Raw genomic sequence first — 22624 nt, 5'->3', positions numbered from 1 at the left:
AATTGAACTCTGGGGAACTTAAACTCTGGGGCTTTCAAGTGGAGTATGATCCTCCCCCCCCCCCAAAAAAAAATACATTTCAGAATATTTTGGCTGCTGTGGAGAGGTTAGATGCATGAAAGACTAGAGACAGAAATCAGATATGAATCTATTGTACTAGTACTTGCAAAAGATAATGAGATCCTAAACTAACACACAGTAAAAAGAGAGATGTGTATGGATTCAGGAAATATTTTAGAAGGAGAAATCAGTAGGACTGGTGATGGACAGGATTTATGGGAGAAGAGAGAGAAGTTAAGAATGATGCCTAGTTTTAGCTCTTGACAAAAAAGATTCATTCAGTAAATTCAGATTACACACCTACTTTATGCTTCGTGTAGGTTTAAGTGCTGAGACTATGACTGTAAACAAAGCAAAATCCTTGGCCCATATTAAATGCTCATTATCAGCCCAAGCCCAAAACTGTTTATTTCAGTCACTGAAAGGCCTACTGTTCCTTGAAACTGTTGCAGTTGACCTGATACATCAAGATTTTTATAACCCTTTCTTTTTGACTATTCAAAAAAAAGTGATATTTTCCATCAGCATCAAATTTGTTACCCTCATTTGTTGATTGAGAAAGAATTTTGCTACTGGAGTAAGTTCTGCCCATTAGTTTTATTTTACCCCCACTAGCCTCTCCTACAACATAGGAAGGGAATGAAGTCTCCCTTAGATTTTTATCTTCTCCCTCTCTGTTGATTTCTTCTCTACACATTCATTCAAGTCTTCTCATCCTAAAACAAATATTCCTTCAAACCTGACTCCCTATTAAGTTTTAACTCCATCTTTTCTGTTTTCTACAACCAAGCTTCTTAAAGTAATCTATACTGTACATCTTCATCTTCTATTCATGCCGTTTATTGCAATTTGGCTTTATTCTACTATGTAACTAAAATGATATTTAATTGTTAGAGTCAGTTAATAGCTTTTGTAAGATATCATGTTATGCCATCTCTTCATTTTCATAACCACCTTTGTGGGTTAATATTAGTCACATTTCACAGTTGAATGCTGAGACATTTGTGATACATAATATGCTAGGAAAATATTAGATATCCAATATTAGGTCTTTTGACTTTAAATTCAAGTTTATTTGTTGTAGTTTTTTTTAATCATAATATTACAGCTGCCTCTTCCTTAATTCGACTGAAACGGCTTATGGTTCTCATTATCTCCACTGAAATTTTCCCAGACCTTGCTTTCTTTCAATTCACTTTGTAATCTTTCATAATCACCTCTTTTACTATTTCTCCTACCCTCATCAATTGAAATACACTCATACCCACACACTGTGTGTATATAAAATGTATAATAATTACATAATATATACACACACACATTTTGTAAACCCTTAATTCTTATTGCTCTTTATTTTTTAAAGGTATTGTTCCTTTATATATATTTTAAAACATTTTATTTATTTATTTATTTATTTTTAAGATTTATTTATTTATTTATACAAGCACTGGGTACAGTCAAAAGCACGGGAGGGTGAGAGAATTCATCAGAGCCAGAGTGGGGAGCAGAGCAGGCAGACTGAAGTACACTGCTGAGGGGAGCAGCGGGCGGCAGGAGAGGTCTGCGTGCCATGTGGGACCCTCCTCCGGTGGCCGGGGAGCAGCCGGGGATTGAACTGGCGCTGCAGAGGCTGCGGGCAGCTTCACAACCCGGCGCTCAACCGCTGCGCCACCGGGAGGCCCTCCTTTATATTTTTTAACTGAGTGTTCTAATTCACTCCTCAACTGTTATTTTTATATTGATTACTTCCAAATCTGAATCTTCTCTGTACCCCTTTCCTAAACTCTTACAAGAAGTTTGTTTTTGTTTTTTCCTTTTATTTATCTGCCTACTAGATATTTTTACCTATCTGTAGCTTCCTCAACTTCATTCTAGATGAGAACTGGCCTCAATGTTCTCCCTCACCAGACCTGACCTTCTCCACCCATTCAGTCACCCAAACTAGAAATTTTGGTGTCTTATTTGCCTCTTTTTTTTTATTCTCAAATTTAAATTGGCAACAGCAACTATCAGTTCCACTGAAGTATATTTTAAATCTGTCTCCTTCATTCATTTTCCCACTGCTATTATTCAAGTCTGCTCACTTAGAACTTTGAAATTAGTCTCTCTCTTCATGTCTTCAAGTGTAATTTGTCATATGCCACCACACTACCCCAAACACACACATATACACAGACATCAGAATTGTTCCCTTAAACAATCCTCTATCCTAAAACCCTTTAAGATTTCTCTATTATTATCAGTAAAGTCCATATTCCTTAGCATGTCAATTTATTATTCCTTATTTGAGTTTTTTGCTATGTCTAGAATTTAGTTCCCTCCATACCAATCTCTTCTTACACTCCACAATATTGGTATCTTTTTTAAAGGGATGGGTTAATAGTCTTCTTCACAGATCTTAGGGTAACTAATCACTTTCTCCTATATTCTTCGATAGCTTTTGCCTTTTCTTTCATTGTCTTTCTTATCACACTGAAAACAATATATTGCAGCTAAATATATCTTCCTTAAGAACGGGAATTTCTTAAAAGCTGGAAGGATGTTTTATCTCTGGAAATTTTAACTTGGTGCTTTGATGTAAGTAGCTGGTAAAAGGAGCATCTGCTGCAGTTTAAAGCTTGCCTTACTGCCAAGTATGAATTCCAAATCCTTATATCAAACAGTTTGGCTATCATCTCCTCCAGGAAGTTTGCCCTGATCTCTTCTACTCCCTGACTTTACCCATCATAACACTTATAAATCTGTATTATAATTTTCTCTATGTATTCTCTGGTGCTCCTAGAGCCAGCATAGATTAAATCTTTCACATAGGTCCAGACAATGTGGCACTTGGCATAGATACTTGTATGTTTTTTATATTATAAGCTGAAAAAATGAATGCAATAAACAGCGAAATGGAAAAAAAAATTAGCTCTTTTTAAAATTCTGAATAAACAGCTCCTCTGGATTCAAAGAATTTTAGGGCAGCCATGACTGAACCAAGAGATGATCTATTCTCATCAGCAAACATTAATAAAAAAAAAAAGATTGTTTATCTCATTTTTTAGAAAAAGCTTTTCCTAACCTGTTAGATGGCTGATAAGAAAATGTGAAGAGATTGAGGGTTCCTTATACATAATTAAGTAGTTCATTCTTGCAGATACTTCAATAATTCATATTTGAAATATACTTTTTTCAACAAAATCTGCTTTTTAGATACCTCTCTTTGAAGATGTCTTGTAATTTCACTTTCTGGGATCTTAAGAGGTTTGGGAATTCTATACTTTATGAAAACAAAATGGATAATGGGCTAAGTGGAGAAAATTAAAATCACTATCCTAGTAGGAGGAAAAAAACCCTGTTGTTATAGAAAGAGCCTATTATTTGATTGAAAACTAGATTAAGAGAAAGAGGACAGATGGGGGGGGTAAGGTAAAAAGAAATGAGAGAGGAAAAAAGGGTGTATAGAACAATTCCTTTCTTTTTTCTTCCCTGTGTCCTCCAACCTTCCTTCTTAACCTGATGCCTCTTAAAGCAAAGGGTGAGTACTAGGCAAGCCTAAGTGAAGCCTGAGTTGATAACGTACTAACTGATAGAGAATGTGAGGTGTTTTTTCATACTGGACCTTTGTTTCATTCTGCTTGCCTATGAACCTGGCTGAGTACCCTAAAGAAACTTTTGGTGTACTTTGTAGATCCAGAACCTTTATGTGTTTAAAATTGAGCCTCAAAGTTCAAAGGAACTTCATGCTCCAGATATTTGCCTGTCTGAAACACAAAGAGAACTCAAGCACTGTTGTGGTACTAGTAAATATGTTGTTGTGTAGAGGCCCCCTCACTGCTTTGAAATGAGAAAGGGTTTTTGAGTTTTTAGGCTGTTGAATTGCTGAAATCAGGAGGATATCTTGGCATTGCAGAACAAAGCACTAAAAACAGGATTAGGATCATGAGTACATACAATATTCTATGAGAAAATGTGGCATAGTCATAATAAGAGATAGACTGCTTAATGGAAGAATCATTCATTTTAATTCATCAATTAAATATATCTTCATTATCTTCTCTAGTCAAACCACTGGGGAGACTGGCTTAAAGATAAAAGTGAAAATATCATAACTCCAGGCATTTGCGCTTTATTATGCCCAAGGAGGAAATGCTAAGCATACTGAGTGAAATGGAGGAAATATCTTTCTTAGCTACTCACTAGATCTGTAGTTTTAAAAATTGTTCTATAATGTTCTCAGTCCCTCATAGATACCTCCTGCTGTCAAAGGGATATAAAGAAAAGACCAAGCTCAGGAGCACTAGGCTGCCCACTGCCTTCTTTTTGCATCCATCAGAGGGCCTTACTTTTTGCTTGGAACCCTAGGACAAGGAAGTAACCCTGTTTAAAATTTATGAGTTTTTGAATCTAACATGCCCTATTGACAAGTTTATGAGTCTTTGAGTCTAAGTTTCTTTTAATGATTCCTGGCAAATATTTCTAAGTCAGGCTTTCTGCACAGACTAAAAGATCAAATAGTTCCCCATTTTTACAACTAAATTACATAGTCCCATATTTTAAAAGATAGAAATTTCATTTATTAATTAAGCCTTCATAGACTTTATTTATTGAACATATCACATACAGGTACTTAGCCAGATGCTTTGCTGGGATCCCCTTTTCATCCAATGCATTAATATTTGCCAGTATTCACAACTCAGAATGTTTTAAACCTCAGTATTTTTGGAATCCCATTCTAACCTATCGATCAGTAGCCTAGTTCATATTTTGAAGGTGATGTTTTTTATTGTAATACTTTACAATATTGTAATACTTTATATTGTAATATATTACTGTATTACATATAGTAATACTATATATTGTAATACTTTACAATATCAGCTGATGGTGATATAATATATAATATATTTAATATATATTATATAATATATAATACTATTATATTGTAATACTTTACAATATCAGCTGATAGTGATGAAAACAAAACAAACAGAAAATGTTTATCAATGCCCAGCATGTAGTAGATTCTCAATAAATATTTATTGAACTGAAGCATCTCTATTATGTCTCATTTTTAATAACATTCAGTTTACAAAGAGGTTTCATGTATATTGTATTTCATGTTCTCTTCTAATAACACTGTGAGGGAAATGTAACATTTCTCTCATGAGAAATTTTAGAACCGTTGAAGTTAGGAATTGGCAAGTTTGAAAATGCTGTTAATTGCTTTTACCTGGCGATTAGCTTTGTCAGCTTTTACAGCTTACTTTGTCTCTAAACTCTGGTTGTACCCATATCACTAGGCCAGTATTTATTGAGCATTTAATAATGTACTGTACACTGGGAATAAAACATAAAACTGTCTCTGTTAAATGTATGAGCATCCTGCATTTTCCCTCAGTCTCTACCCTTTGATCTCAGGGTATTCCAGCAAGTTTAGAAATATATGTAAGTCATAAAATGAAAAATATTAAGCTTTACTCTAGCAAAGACTTTAATACAATCTTATAATGTTAATGTCCTATTGTAATTATATAACATGTTTTGCAATCTGATTTCTTAAATTCAATGTGAAACTAATCAGGACTTTCCTTAAATAGCAAAGCACGGATGTTCATATGGTTAGTGATAGTGATGGAGACGACTTTGAAGATGCTTCTGAATTTGGGGTGGATGATGGAGAAGTATTCGGCATGGCATCAACTGCCCTGAGAAAATCTCCAATGAGTGAGTATTAATAGCTCTTTGGGTCCTGCATTGTATTTCTCCCTCCTAGTGTAGAAACTTAAGAAGCACAATGAATTTAAAATTCTCTTGACTTCTAAGTTTAGAGAAATAAAATATAGCAAATGGACATTATTCATTTGAACCAGAGCCTCTTAAGTTTTTATTTTATTAAGCCCAACAGCTCCCTTTGCTGTAGTAAAATTCATGAAAGAATCAAAGGGAGTGTTTTACTGTTGTTTCATGTGTATAATTAGTTATGTCTCCCACCTCTCTTTCCTTTATATTAGAGATTGATAAATAACTACCCTTTCTGCGATTGTACTGATTTTCCCCAAATCTTGTCAGAGGTATCATGTTTAAGAATATTAGCGTTACTTTTCCATTCACTGATGCCCATCTTTGGAAGGGAAAAAGTACTTTAAACACGACACCTCCCTAACTTCCACCTTACAAGATGTGTACTATAGAATCACAAGATATGCTATATGCCAACTGGCCATTAAAATAAGTCTTTCAATGCCTCACTTATTCTGTGAAATTAGGGAACTCTTGTGGGCAAAATTAATGTGCTGTTTACATAAAGTTGACTACCTTTCCGATTAACAAGGTCTTTAAAACAACTCGAGGTTCTTTTTAAATGTAATTTAATCACAGACCGTATTTCAAGAAACCAATGAAATCTGAATTGATGACTGACACATTGTAAATGTTTAGCAGGATTGTGTCCGTTGGTTTTCAAAAATTTATGAACTTGAAGCTTTCTAAAGTTTCTTTTTTAAGGTTTGATGAAATCTAATGTATGTCAAGTTAAAATACCTCCTCAGATGTATCACAGAAGCTAAAATTTAATTTTATTTTCTCTTTATTGATTAAATATATTTCTTATATGTGGGATTAGATGTTATGTGGTTTGTTTTTTGTGTCTATTTGTTTTGTTTTTTTTTGTTTTTGTTTTTTCTTTTGTTTGTTTTTTAGTGCCAGAAAACGCAGAAAATGAAGGAGATGCCTTATTACAATTTACAGCAGAGTTTTCTTCAAGGTAGGGTTAGGACATTAACTATATAAAATTGATGTTCTTTTAATACTAACTGTTCTTTTTTCTGGAGCAATTTTAATCATACATTGTTTTTAATTTCTCCTTAAAGTATTCGTAGAATACATTTATCAATTTATATAATTCTGATACTGAACACAAAATATTCAATGCCAAGTAACTGGTAAGCCATTTATACCATTTCAGAGATGTATTCATCTTATCTCTTCATTTTTATGGAAGCTTAAAAAGGAATTATTTAATACCTTGACATATTCCCAAAGGGATATTAATAAGATAGAGAATATTAATTTTTAGCATATCTTAGAACAATGTTTTTTAAATGATAATTTAAAAAAAATTTAATGTAAATGAATTTCTTCTTTCCATTTTTGTTTTAGAATTTTTTAGCAATTCTTCTTTTAAGAGTTAATATAAAATGTCTTCTATGAGATTTCTAAGGTATTTGTATAAGGAGGATTTAAATATATAGCCCTAAATTTTTGTGTAAATGATATTCCTCTCCAGTGCTATTTTTACAATGTAATATAATTTGGAAACTTTGTAAAAAAAACTTTTTTTCCTTCTCTGTTGGACTTATGGAATAAATGAACTAAAATGGAAAGTTAAGTTTAATATAACTAAGAAAATCTTATCAAAATAGGTAACCAGAATTGCTGCTTTTAAGTCGCATGGTTTATTTGCTAGATGTACTTAAAATTACAGTTTTTATTTATCATAAAAGAATTCTAAAAACTGATGAAGCTCATTCCAGAGCCTTTAAAGAAATCTTTTAATGTTTAGTCTGCGCTTAAAAAACTTTAGCCTCAACATTTACTTATGTCATTGGTTAGAACTGTGAACTTTGAAGTGAAATGAAATGTATTTTAATTAATAGATATCATTTTTCCAATAGATATGGTGACTGCCATCCTGTATTTTTTATTGGCTCATTAGAAGCTGCTTTTCAAGAGGCCTTCTACGTGAAAGCCCGAGATGTAAGTGCAACTTTACCTTTTCTGGTTAATAAGCGCATCCTGTAGGTTTACCACCATACTTGAAGCAGTGCTTAATGTTTCCTGTTTTGTTTTGTTTTTTTTTTAAATTGAAGACTCAGTTTTCTTTCTAATCTAGCTACCAAGATACCCTATTTCAGCAGGACAGTAATATGATAGGATACTGCTGACTCACATAAGACCATATCAAAATCTAAAACAGGTTTTTGTTGTAAGTGAACATGCTTAGAATGGACTAGAGTGCATATTTGTATCCTTTTCAGTTACACATGTGACAAATTAGTGTAAGAAAGCCATATATTCTAGTTTATGTTAAACTCTGACATAAAGAAAAATTAATTTATCACAAATTTTAAAAATTGAATTCCAAAACAGTAGTGATCAAACTTAGAGCTACCACTGACAGCTTAATAAAGTAGATTAAAAAACAAACTGTTTTTTACCCTAAGAATAGTGGAGTAGCCCATTTTAAAAGCTATTTTAAACCTCTGTTTTTAAACTGTTTAATCTTGATAATATGGTTGTTGTTTTGGAAAAAATAACATATTTATGGTAATAGATGTTTGTAGTTTCCATAAAGATAAGATTATGGAAAATACTGAAAAATAAGAAGGAAATACCCTAACATGAAATAACAGTTAACTTTGATATGTTCTTTTATGATATAGGTTTTTTTCCGTATTTTTATTTTATGTTTAATGACTGTTTATGCGTATTTAATATAAATTTGAGTTTTATTATCTTGTTAGCTTTATTATCTTGAAATGTTATTTTCATTTAATATTATATGATCATTTCCTTAATTACACACTATTTTATAATATTTTTTAACTTTATTAAAACAGCTGTTCATACAGAAAAAGTAAAAACTAAACACCCATATCCCCTATACCTAGATTAAATAATCACTAAACTTTTGCTGTATTTGTGTCTTCTGTATACAGGTCATTGCAAGCTCAACTGTTTCAAAGTTTAAAAAGAAAAACATTTGAAATTGATTTATTTACATTTTTATGCTTATGTAAATTTGTTATTTTGATGAATAAATTTTATGACTAGTTTATTGTTTCAGTTCCCAACCGACTATAAAAATGCAAATGTTGAGTGAAACAGAAATTAAAGCTTAAATTTATTATTCAGAACTCACCAAAAAAATGTGAAAGAAATATAAATGAAGTTTCAAATGGCTTTTTTAAAGTTTGTAGCAGCTAAACTTTTGAAGTTATTAAAACATAAACTGCACAGAAACATTTAGTAAACCTTGTATTAATTCGTTATTTTTGTTAAAGCATTTCAAAGTAAATTATAGACATCATATTTTACCCCTAAAAATGTCTGATGCATTTTTCAATATTCTCTTACATAATCACAATACCATTATCATATGTAACAAAGTTAATAACAAGTCCCACTAACTAATATACAGTATATATTCAAACCTTACTCATTGCTGTGAAATACCTGTCTAGCTGTTTTGTTGTTTTTTGGTTTTTTTTTTTGAACCATGATCCATTCAAAGATCATGAAATATATTTGGTTATTATAGTTCGTAAGTCCTTTTAAGCAAGCAACCCTTCTCCCCCCACCTTTATTTTTTCATGACATTTGCTTTGTGAAGAAGTCATGCTAGATGAGTTACAGATTGTTCTAAACTCTAAATTTGTGTGATTGTTTCCTTGTGATATTATTTAACTGTAACTCTGTCTCTGTATTTCATGAGAAAAGGATATTATATCTAAAAACTTTGATATATTCAGTTCAAACTGTTTTGCAAGAATGCTTTATTAGTAATGCTGAATACTTTATTACAACAGGATTTTTAATGGATATCATCTCTCATATAGCTATGATATATTTAAACAATTATTGTTGAATACAAACTTCTTTGAAAGAGTATCTAATTTATAGCTTTAAAATTAGCTATTTTTCAATTTTTTCCTTGATAAGAATGTATTTGATGTATATCTGTTTCTGCTTTCCAGCAAGATTGATAAGCAATAGAAGTAACTGGAGAGTTTCAGGACCTTTTGTAACTTAAACTGTAGCATATTTTTTTAAAATTCCATTTCAAAAGCTGCTATAAGATATAGTATATACTCTATACATTTGTGGCTTTTTATGAAGATGCTTATTTAAGTATACAGTATGTTATAGTCAAAAGAAATTTTACTAAGTATCTTATACAATAAGTTGGCATTTGGGTTTATTCAGACTGATGATCCCCAGAGGAGCATAAACTCTTGCTTATTAACTTCTGGATATTTCTGATGAAACAAGATTGTTTGCTTTTGATTAGTGTCTTGGTATTTTAACAGATGAAAATCATTAGTTCATGTAATTAAATGTTTTGCTACATAATAGATTCATACCAAATTCCCTGACCTCTTTGGACTCCTAAACTGTCTTTATCTTTCTCCTCTTGCCCAGGGTTTTTTCCCTCCTCATTTCTCTTTTCTAAGTTAAAGATCAACAATTTATGCATTTTATCAAATTACTGTAAACTTTAGTGAAATTTATCCATTTCATATGACCATCAACCAAATCATATGTATCTCCTTTTAATTAAAGAGGACCTTGTAAGTACAGAAAGAATAGTGCTACTTCAGATTTATGTGGTACTCTGTGATATATAAATGATTTTCTTATATAATCTCATTTGAACTCATAACAAACCAGAGAGATGTGGACATATAATATCAATATTCTCACAGTAAAGATTAGGAAGCTCAGAAAAACCACCTGACTTTCCCAAATACACAGCAATAGTAAGTAGCAGAGGCCAGAGGTCAAGTAAGAGTTCAGATGTTCCAACACAGATAAGTGTGGTTTACACTCTACCATCATACTTCAGTTTTCAGTGCTAAATTCTGTACTGCTGGATTCCATTATCCTGAATCTTTCTTATCTTATTAAACTTCATCTCTCCTTTACAGATTTTACATGTGAGTGTTCAAACAAGTATTTTCAGTAATATTTTTTAGAACTTCTGAATGAATCATGTTTAAGAAAATGGTTTGCTGATATTTAATATTTTAAAGTGATTGTGACCAATACTGTGGCATTCTTAGTAAATTTCTTTCATCTTAAATATCACATGTTTAATTTAAACTGTGGGAGGCACATTAATTTTACCAGGGCAACAGATGAGCCTCAAGTACCAGCATTCTTCACTTGAAGTGAGAAATTGAGTTCCAAGAGTAAATAAAAACAAGATTGAAGGTTTAAATCCTCTGCTAGGCTTTTTGAACTTATATACTCATTAAATGTTTATTGGAGTGGTGGGATTACAAAGGATTTGAGGAGCTTCATCAACTGGTATATAGTTAATCACTAAGTAAAACACTACATTTGATAAAGTGTTTCTCACGATGCCACATTCAATCCATCTTAATGAAAACTGCTTCAAACTGATTTCATTTGAGAGCACTTGGTGCTGAGTGCTTATAGTTCTTTCTGCCTTTTTCTGGAGGAATTTACAATACTGTCCAAAGTTGAGACCCACCTTCAGTAAAGCAGGTGTTCTAAGTTCGCACACAAGTGTGCCTGTGTATGATGCGTGTGTGTGTATTTAAGTACAACTGAAACAAAATTTTGCCTCTGACAAGTTGATCGATTTTATGATTTCCTTTGCCCTTAATTATTAGGAATGTTCATTCAGTTGAAGACCATAAATATTTAAGACATGCCTACTAAGTACCTGGGATATGAAGGTTTCCTGCCCTTCAGATGCTCACAGTATAATGGGGAAGAATAAGACAGTATAAATAGATCCAATATACTATAGAAGGAAAGAGAATAGGTACTTCATTTACCTTAGAAGTTCAGGGAGAAGTTTTCTTGAGGAGGTGCCTCTGACCCAAATTTTATAAGTAATACTTAGACAAATAACAGTATTCCAAAAAAGAGGAAGGTCAAAAGTCAATGCAAAAAGATTCAAATTGGGAAACTACAAGAAAGTTTGGTGTTACTAGAGTAAAAAATTCAAGACAGAGTTGCATTGCTAGCTCTGAAGCTAGGAAGATCAGGAGGGTCATGTATGAAGGGGTCTGTGATTCCCTGCTATTTAAAAGTATTTGTTTAAAGAAGCTTATAGTTTATCTTTAGATAAAAATGAGAGCCAATGGTTAGCCTCTTTAATTAAGGTTGCAGAAGAGTTACCACTGGACACGTTATGATTCCCTGGGAGTTTCTTAATGAAATTTCTTTTTTCTCCTTATAGCCTCCCCACCTCTCATTCCTACTGCCCCTGAATTCTTCTCACAACAAAAAAAATACCCTAGAGAATGATTAGACATTTGTAGTAACTAAAAATCAACATCAATAAAAATCCCAGTGCCACGGTTTATCTCCCATGTGAAGGATTGTTTCTATCCAAGCATCCCCTTGGGAGATTGGGCTTTGATATTTGTAATCCTGTTATACCACCTTATCTCTTGACTTCATATTCAGTGCTGTTTCTAAATATTATACATAAATTAAACTAGAACTCATTTCTTAATTTCCCACTTATTAATTCTGGCCCCAATAATGAGCCTGCTTCTGATCTGAAACAAGGGAGACAATGAAAATGTTTATGTATTTGTTTTGAGGATTAAATGGAATGCTTCCAAAATGCACCCAGTTACATGGCTAAAAGAGAAGGTTCTGTTAATCACTTTATGGACAAATTAGAGAAGTCTATAAAATTTTTTAAATTGATTTTTTTATGCAATTCATGAACTAGCTCTAAGAAGTTCTAGGAAGAAATATTGAGAACCCATATGAGACTTTCCACCATGGAAACGAGAATTTTTCTTGTTACCAAGTTTTATCTCATTTCTTTTCACAAATCATTCCCTTTTATTATTTTTTAAAATAATTCATATAATTTCTAATGTCCAATTAACAGAAGCAGTGACAGTGGACATCCTATCTTACTTCTGATCCTAAAGGGAAAGCTTTCAATTTTCAACATTAGATAATCTTTTGGGTATGGGCTTGTGATATATGGCCTTTATTATGTTGAGGTAGGTTCCTTCTGTTCCCATCTTGTTTAGAGTTTTTGATTAAAAAAAAAAAAGGGTGCTGAATCTTATCAAATGCTTTCTCTGCTATATTAGTTATTATCATAAATTTTCCTTTTCTTGTTGATGTAATTATTGCCTTGATTGATTTACAGATATTAAGCCATCCATGCATCCCTGGGAAAAGTCCCACTTGATCATGATGTATAATCCTTGTAATGTATCATAGAATTAAATTTGCCAGTATTTTGTTGAAGATTTTCTCTTCAGTATTCATCAGGGATATTGTTCTTTAGTTTTCTTGTATGGTCTTTGTCTCAGTGTAGTATTATGGTGATGTTGGCATTATAAAATTTATTAGGGAGCATTCGCTCTCTTGGATTTTAAGATATAATTTGAACAGAATGGGTATAAGTTTAAAGGTCTGACAGAATTTTGCTTTTAAAGTTTTCTAGCCCTGGACTTTTATTTATTTTCTCAAAAAGCCAACTCTTAAAGTCATTGATCTTTTATATGATCTTTTCTATTTCTCTTTTATTTATTTTTGCTCTTATTATTTCCTTCCTTCTACTACTTTGGATCTTGTTTGTTCCTCTTTTTCAAGTTGCTTTACATGAAATATTAAAATTTGGGATTTTTCTTGCCTATATGTGGACCTGTATTGCCATTGTCTCCCCTCTTAAAACTGCTTTTGCCCTGTGCCTTAAATAGCTTGTATTCCTGATTCATTAGTCTAAAAGTATACTTTTTTATTTTGGTTTTAATTTCCTTAACCCAATTGCTGTTTTATTTCCATGGGTTTAATGTTTTTCCAGGTTTTTTTTCTTCCTGTAGTTGATTTCTAGATATGTAGCATTATAGTCAGAAAGAGTATTTGGTATGATTTCAGTCTTCATAGTTTTAGTGACAATTGACATGTGTCCACGTATGTCCCTCTATTCTTGAAAATGTTCCTTGTGCTCTTGAAAAAAAAAATGTATATGCAATGGTTTTTAGTTAGAATGTCCTATAATTATTTTAAGCTTATTTGGCCTCGCTCCTCATTTGAGGCTATTGTTTCCCTTAGTCTCTTACTGAATTGCCCATATTTGCAAGTATAATATTAAAATTCCCCAGTATTTTTGTGTTGTTATCAATATCATCCTTCAGTTCTGTTCATAATTACCTTATGTAACTTGGTGCTCACTCATATGGTTCATGTATATTTATAAGACGTAAGTGTTTATTGCCATTTTGTTTTTGGGTTTGTTTGTTTATTTCAGTTTGTCTCTGTCTTTTTATTTTTTAATGTCTTCCTTTTATATCTTGTTTTGGTTTCTTTCCATTATCTCATGTGTTACTTGTTTTGATTTTTCTTTAAGGTTTTGCTGAAGTTAATACACATTGGACTATTTATGTGACCTGTTGCATAATTTGATCTCAAACTCATTCTGATGACCCACATTTTTACTCCCCTCCTCCTCCTTCACACTGTATGATTCGGGTGTCTGTAACCTCCATGTTTGTTTTGTTGTTGCTTTATAATAGCCCCTTTAGTACTATTTTCATGCTCTGCTCGGTGCTTATATATTCTTTTAATTTTTCTTTTTTCATTGAAGCACACCTTATTCTTTGTTCATCTTGAATGATACCTTTTAGGATATTTTAGGCTGAAAATGTTTTTCTTTGAGTATTTTAAATATCTCCTGCCATTCCCTTCTTGTCTTTAAGATCTCCACTGAAATGTCCTTGGACAGTCTAATAGATGTTCCCTTGTATGTTATTCACTTTCTCTCAATGCTTTTAATAATCGACCCTTGTTATTGTCTTTCAACAATTGAATTATAATGTGTTTTGGAGTGTGCTGGTCTGGTATTATTTTGTTTGAAACTTTTTGGATTCCTTGAATCAGGATGTCTGGTTTATTTCCCAAATTGACTTGGTTCTTAGCATTTATATTTTTAAATAAATTTTCTATGCCTTTTGATTCTCCTTTTGGAACCCCCATGATAATGCATATTGTTTCTCTTTAGGTTATTCCAAAGAGCTCTTACCCTGTTGTCATATTTTTTTTCCCTCTTTGTTATTATATTTGTGTGTTCCTCACTGTACTTTCAAGTTCACTAATTCTGTTACTTGCTTTTGTCTACAGCTGAATCTCTCCATTTTTCTTTAAATTCTGTTATAATATTTTATTAATCTATTATTTCTACTTGTAACAGTCTCATATTTTCTCAGTATTTTGTCCTTCTTTTTTGACCATCCATTATTTTCCTTAGTTTGTCAAACATGGTTATAACTGTTACCTAAAATTCCCCATCAGACTTGTTTTGCATTTCTGCTGCATGAAGACTTTCCTCAGGATTTTTTGTTGTTGTCGTTCCCACATTTTCGATATCTTCTTCTGACTCTTCAGTTTTAGTTTTTATGTGTTTTAGTAGGGGATTTCCTTTTCTTATTTTGATAATTGGCATTGTATCTTTCCTTCAAGAAGCTGAACATAATCCTAGGTTTTTTCAATCCTTAAGTGTCTATTTTTTCATAGACTGGTGCCTTTGTTCCTCTTCAGTTGACTAGGGCACAGGCATCAGTAGTGAGTAATGGGTAGAAAAGAACTACGGCAGTACGACCATCAGTGAGCATCAAGGATTCAGGCTCCCTTCATTGCTGTGGGTATCTAAGTGGTGTGGTGGGAATCTGCAGTGATCCCCTCCTCTAGGCTAATTTCTCCACCAAAGTATCTCATATAGTTTCATGCCAGTCTCAACCTCTAGGCTGTGACTTAGCAATAGATATGTAGCACTAGGTTGGGACTAGAGTTGACAAAGGGCCACATACTGGGATTTGTTCTCTTTGCTTTTGGAGTGCATAGCCTTATGCTGCGGTTGTTAAGATCTCTGTGTTTTAAACTCTGATTAGTAAAAGCTTTCATTTGTTTTCTGGGTTGACCCAGGTGTTTGCATACCATAGCCACACACTGTAAATAATAGCTCCCTCTATGAGTAGACACTGGTGATCTCATCTGGCACTCCCCACCTGTTCAGGCTCCAATTTTCTAGCTTGGAAGCCTCAAGCTCAAGTCAGTAGTCCCCACTGTGCACCCTACCTCCTATAGTTCCTCAGTGTTGTACCCTTTGTCCTGTACACTCTGTGCTCCCTCTTCTCCAATGCATTGCCTGGGTTTTAAATTCCCCAATGTAGGCAGATGGCCTTAAGTTAGCAATTCCATACTGCTGGCACTCCTCCTTCCCTTCCCTCTTAAGGCTCTGGTATATGCAATAGTCATCTATTCATCTTTCAAGAGTTTTTTGTCTTTATTTTGTTACAATTTGATTGCGAATATATGGAGTAGGGGGGCCCTGTATCTTCACTCTCTGCCACCATTTTGCCAGAATCTCCTCAAAATCACTTATTTTAAAATAATTCTATTTCCTCCTGTTAAAAAAAATTAAATACTATTATTGGTCATTGTTTTTAAGAAAAATTAGTTCTATAGAAATAAGAAGCCACAGGTATAGTTCTTGAGTTTTGAACTCTATATAATTCTGAAGAACCAGGCAAACAAACTTATTTGTGCTTTGGAAAATATACCCAATCTGTTTATATTGTCTTTGTTTTCTTTTCAATTTCTTAATATCAGTGTCTTTAGAGTAATTTTCTATGACAGCTAGAACCGCATCCTGCACATATTTGAGATAAGAACTATGCTGTTAATATGATTTTTAAAAGTTTTTCATCATACACATGAAGTTTATTAAAAGATACAAAGCAGATACATTTAAGTTAGAAAATGAGTTACCACATAATCTCAAACCTAAAATAATCACTGTTGAATATTTCTACTTTTACATGTGATTTTTGACATATGTGCAAGCATGTATATCAGTAAAAAAAAGTTGGTATGTTTTACCAATACAACAATATCAAATAAACTGTTATTAGATATTCTTACTTAAATAGCATATGTAGTAGTTTCAAGATATGCCTCTGTATAAAACTTTCCTCTCTGTTTACTGCTATCCACCATCTTTTGAGAATGATTTAACCATATTTATGAAATAATGTAGGTAAAATTTATTAAAATATCAAAAACAAGAGTTTTTTCCATGGATGAACTTTATCCATATTTTTATCATTTCTCTGTAGGGCCCTCTCTGTACCTAGAAGTATTTGCCATTTATAATCTATTTTGAAAGGAAAAAAAATCCTCAAATCTCTAAATATTTCATGTGTAATTTCAAGAAACCTGTTCTATATCTGATCTTAAAATTTTCACTTAAAAATTAGAGTAGTAATCAGAACTTTTATATGTGAATTCTGACTCCCCATTTACTAAAGGTAGCTAATATAAGCCTTCATTTTATATTCTCTGAAATGGGAATAAAAGTATCTTGGTAATTAACCTACCTTGTAATAATGAATTCCACCTTAACAGTAATCAAGTTATTCCGATGCATATAGAGCAAAGATGAATGGCACTGCTTAATTGATACATAAGGTACATGCCAAGAAACCGTAGGAGTCAGGCTAAAATGAAGTAGACTGGGGTTCATCATGGAAATCCCTAAATTTAACTAATAACTTTTGTGTTGCTAAGCAATGGATAGCTTTCAAAATTTTTTGAAGAGGGTGACACTGTCAGCTGTACTATAGGTATTAAATAATATGGTAGCAGTTTGTCGAATGGATTGGAGAGAAGAAATTAATTCCCGTAAAACTGAGCAACTGTATTTATTTTTGCATATGTGAACGTGTGGAATATCAGGCAATGATTAGAAAATTATAGTACAGTAATAACACCATGTAGTTTACAAACTTTTGAGCTCTAAATTTCACAGCCTGTTAGCTTTTGTATGCCTTTTTTGTACATATGTATCTTCTAGTATCCTATTTCTCCCACACTCTCCTTGGAGCACCTAACAAAACAGAAGAGAATAATACTGCTTTTGTTATAAACCTACACTATGTGTTCTGGCCTTTCTTTCCTCTGTGGGACATTTCAATGGAATCTGTTGATTTTATATCTGCCTTGTCATTTATAGTCTTTTATGAAAAGCTATGGTAAGAAAATCAAAGCATTTTTACTGTTAAGAGTGCTGTACAGTATCTTTAATAAAGGTATTGGAAACTTAATTTCTTTAGCATATACACTTATGAAGAACTCCAAAAGGGAGAAAGAAAAATACAACAACCCAGTTTGGGCAAGGACTTTTAAACCACTCTTTCACCGAAAAGAAAATTACTCTAAAACATGAAAAGGTGCTTCCTATCTTCCATAACACAAATGATACACATTAACATTATACTAATATATCAGTTATATAACAGCAAAAATTTTTGCTACTCATAGTAGCAAAATTTTATATATACTTATATACTTAAGCATCTGAGAAATAAGCTAAATACAACAATATTTATTATTGCATAGTTTATAATAACAAAATATCTGGAAATATCTTAAAGGTCATTCATATGGTGGACTAGTATGCCACCATTTTAAAAAATGAAGCCACATCATATATAATGATGTTGAATGATGATGAAGATATATTGTTAGGTGAAAAAAAGTGTGATGCATTAATAATGTGATTAGCTAGTATGTCCTTTGGTGTTATAAAAATTATATGTTTGTAGATTGATTATAAAAAATAAAAAATACCTGGATCAACCACTTACTATGACTTCAGACCCTCTCTGGGTTAAATGATCATTGCATGAAGACTAGACTAGGTGCATACCAAGTAGCAACCTCTGACCCTCCTTTGCCTACATCACGGTTCCTAGTTGGCCTTTAGAAAATGGGGTCTCCTTCTCACTAGCCAGATGTCAGGTCATTTGCCTTAAGAGAGTGATAGTTATAATCCTTTAAAGTATAATTCTAGGCCCATTTTTAATTGAGATGACATTGGTTTATATCACTGTATACATTTCAGGTGTATAGCTTCACACCTCCACATTTGTATATACCACTTCACACCTGCCACTAAAAGTCTAGTTTCCATCCAACTCCATGCAATCAATCCCTTCTACCCATTCCAATGCTACTCCTATCCTACCTCCCATCCCTCTCCCACTATTCTGTTACCAGCATCATCCTTTACCGTTCTATATGAGTTAAATCATGTTATTTGTCTTTCTCTGGCTAATTTATTTTGCAATCCCCTCAAATTCTATCCATTTTGTTACAAGTGGTAGGATTTCATCTTTTTTTTTGGTAACAGAGTGGTATTCTATTGTGTATATATATCACATCTTTATCATTCATCCTTTGAATGGGCATTTAGATTGTTTCCGTATCTTAGTTATTGTGAATAGTGCAGCAGTGAGCATAGAGGTGCACATATCTTTTCAAATTAGTGTTTTGTGTTCTTCAGATAAATACCCAGAAGTGGAATTGCTGGATCACATAGTAGTTCTTTTTCAATTTTTTGGAGGAACCATCATTCCATAGTGACTACTCTAATTTTCATTCCCACCATTAGTATATAAGGGTCCTCTTTTTCTGTGAATCTTTCTGTAGGGCCAAGAACTAATCCATGGAAATGATTTTTTCTTCAGATTTTCTGAGTTAATTATATAATTCCTTAAAATATGTTTGTTTGTTTTTTTTATTACTGGGGCTATCTTACAGCTAGCCTAATGTAAGAGTTAGGATTGATTGGTTGCTTGTAACAGAAAAATTAAAATTAATAATGGTTTCCACAAAGTAGAAGTTAATTTTTCTCTTTCCTTCAGTAAGTTCAGAGGTAGTGTGCCCAGACCTGATATGGCACATCAAAGAGTCAGAAACTCAGGTTCTTTCTATCGTGTTGCTACACTGGGTGGCATGATTCAGATTGGCATGACTCAGGGTGACTGTTAATGAACTAACCCTTCTGCTTACATTGCCAGAACTTAGTTACATAGCAACATTTGTTTAAGGTGGGCTGAGAAATGTATTATTTCAGTCAGCCATTAATCCAACTTAAATGAATAAGAGATTTCCTCACTAAGGAAGAAACGGAAAATATTTTGGGATTACTAACAGTCTTTGACACTAGTATTAAATGAGTGAATAAAAGTTACTGTGATTCTATCTGCTTAAACTCAGCTTAGCTTGTTTTTATAATTTACAGTATTTTACTTTGAAATCTGCCAGAGAATACTTGACAGTATTAAAAAGTTGCTAAGCATATGTACCTGCAAATCATTGGAACTTCTATAATTTCAGCAAGAATACATTATTATCAGTACATTTTTAATGAAGAATTGTGGATGCTAGGCTGGGCCTATGAACATCCATCTAGAGGAACAGGACTGGGGAAATGAGCAGTGTTCATGGATGATCCTTATTAGACTCTGGATTTAACACAATAAAACAGCCACAAAGGATATTAATTATCTTGGGTATGATGAAGATACTATGTTGTGTGCAGTGTCCTTGTTTCTTAAGAAACAGATGCTAAGGTATTTATGGTTGAAGTGTCTTGATGTGTTTCAGGGAAAGAAACATAAAAAAGGTGATAAAGCAAATAAGGCAATTGTTAATATTTGATAAATATAGATAAAGAATAAATGCTTACTGTCATATCAATTTATCTATTGTTTGTATCAATAAACCATGCTCAAACATAAAAACAAAATTACAATATTGATGATGATTCTGCTTAATATGATGATAATAGGAATGGAGAAAAGAATTGGGAAAGGGAGAAATAAAGTCAGGATTTAATTTACACAAAGGAAATTACTTTCTTTTTAATTTATTTGAATTCTTATACTGAAAAAACTATTAGCTGCCATTTCCAGAAATTACATCAACTTAAGAATTCAACACAGATTATGCATGATGTGGTGCTCTAAAAGAAACTAGACAACTTCCTTCTCAGTTCATTACCAAATATTTTCTGAGTGTCTGCGCTGTGCTTGGCTTATTTTGAGACATAGCCAGCTCTTTTCTTCCAGCTCTAATGTTCTAGGTTTCTATGATGCTAAGTGTCTAAATGCAATAGCTACTGTAGCTCAAGGCCAAGTTACATTGGCTGCTGTCAGCTTGGCATTTCCTAAACGTCAACTTTTAGTACCTTAGCTCCTGGATTTGAATGTGAAGATTAGTGAATCCCTGAAGGCAGGGGCACAATTAAGCATCCCAACCACTATTGCCAATAGGAAAACTAAGAGTCGTTTTATCTTTAGTTGCTTTATTTTCATGGCTGTCATTTCTTTTGAACGTTGCTTTCAAATCATTTGTTTTGGATCATTCAGGAATCTTTATAACCTAATAGCTACATTTTATTTAGCAACTACTATGGGCTAGGCATTATATATAGATAATTTACCTATGGTATCCACAACCCTTCCAGATTCCATCTTGACCTGCAGTCACACAGTTGGTGAGTGGCACAACTGGGTTTAGCACAGAGCTGTTTTACCTTAATCTTGGAGACTTTCCTTTACACTGTGTACCAAACCCAGATCACAAGGAATTGGAGGACACTGTAGCTGGGCTGCTTGTCTTTGTTGTCTACCAGACTTCCACCCTTTCTACCAAATAAGAAAGGACAAATAAAATATAGTTCCTTTTAATGCCCTGATTCTTAACACTTAATCATATGGTACTACAATGAAATCTCTGATTCTCCATAAGCTATTCCCCTGCAACTCTTGAGGGCAAGGGAACTTTGTTTTATTCATCTTTATATTCTCAATGCCTAACGCATAGGCACTCCGTAAATGTTATTGAACTAAATTATTAATGCAGCAAAGGGGGGAAATGGTTATAGTAATGGGAAACAAAATATTTTCTTAGGTTTTTTTCTATGTACTAGATGCCCTTTCTTCACAAAAGCACTTTTTCTGATTTGCTGAACCCAGTTCTCACTGTTTTGACTTGTGTTTAATTGAGTTCAATAAAATAATAAAAAATTTGAGTCTGGTGCTCATTTATCTGTGTCTATAATTCAGATATTTATGTAGCCCAAATTCTGTAGTATTTGCATATTATTGAAAACCTATACTTTGCTTATTTTTATTGTGATAATAGTAGAAGAAAAAAAATTGTTGAAAGCTTATTATGTTAGAGAGAAAAGATTATTTTAAGATTATTCCATTTTCCTTTTGAAAGCTGCTATGGGAGTACCCCCATCCTGAAGATCCTCTTCTGATACTCTTTTTTTATCATCTCTTTTCTCACAGTTTAGAGCTTATAGTGGAATTTTTTTTAAAGTGTGTTTTCCTGGCATCTCATGTTTAACAGTGTCAGGGGTTTGTGTCCCTGGAACGAAAACTGTTTCTCCAGAGCTTTTTTTCTCTTAGCTTCCAGTGAAAAGAGGGGCGAGGCGAGCCAGTCGCTTACCACAAAGCAATGCCACCACAAAGGAAAGATTAAGGGTTTAGAGAGAGGTCAATGTGGGTTTTTCTCTAACTAAACACTTTCCTAAAGTTTCCTTGTGGAAAAATAATGAAGTCATCTCAGAGTTTTTAAAGAATTTTTATTTCTTTTTCACCGTCTGCATTCGCTTGTCTTCTCAGCATGGATGTTTAATCTTCCTAGGCTTTGTGAATTGGCCCAAATGAATAAGTGGTGAGCTGTCTCTCTAGGAGCTAGAGGCTTATTCTAAGGGCCTAATCACTGAGTAAACACATCTTTGCCCTCCCTCTCAGAACTGCGATATAATAGTCGAGATTCTAGCACAGTAACCTGGATATTGCAGGGACCAATGCTTTGAAATGCAGAATGGTTGATCCTCCAAAACAGACAGTGCCTGATCTTCGCCTGCCTCTTTCTTCTTTTTTAAATTAAATATTGCCAAAGAGATGCTGTTTTATTGCTTGATATTGTGCAT

General features: G+C 33.0%; 1 protein-coding gene across 1 annotated transcript in view; it reads left to right on the top strand.

Annotated features, from left to right (window-relative positions):
* Positions 1-22624, top strand: part of FAF1 (Fas associated factor 1) — a 325035-nt gene that overhangs the window by 207677 nt on the left and 94734 nt on the right. The window contains exons 10-12 of the mRNA XM_037499959.2: positions 5643-5769; positions 6745-6808; positions 7719-7800. Of these exons, the coding sequence (XP_037355856.1) occupies positions 5643-5769; positions 6745-6808; positions 7719-7800 (273 nt within the window). The remainder of the gene's footprint in view (positions 1-5642; positions 5770-6744; positions 6809-7718; positions 7801-22624) is intronic.

Source organism: Talpa occidentalis, unplaced genomic scaffold (assembly GCF_014898055.3).
Source record: "Talpa occidentalis isolate TD23 unplaced genomic scaffold, MPIMG_talOcc4v2.1 talOcc4.9, whole genome shotgun sequence".
Taxonomy (NCBI): domain Eukaryota; kingdom Metazoa; phylum Chordata; class Mammalia; order Eulipotyphla; family Talpidae; genus Talpa; species Talpa occidentalis.
The sequence above is the reverse complement of the archived record's forward strand: the minus strand, read 5'-3'. Positions and strand labels throughout refer to the sequence as shown.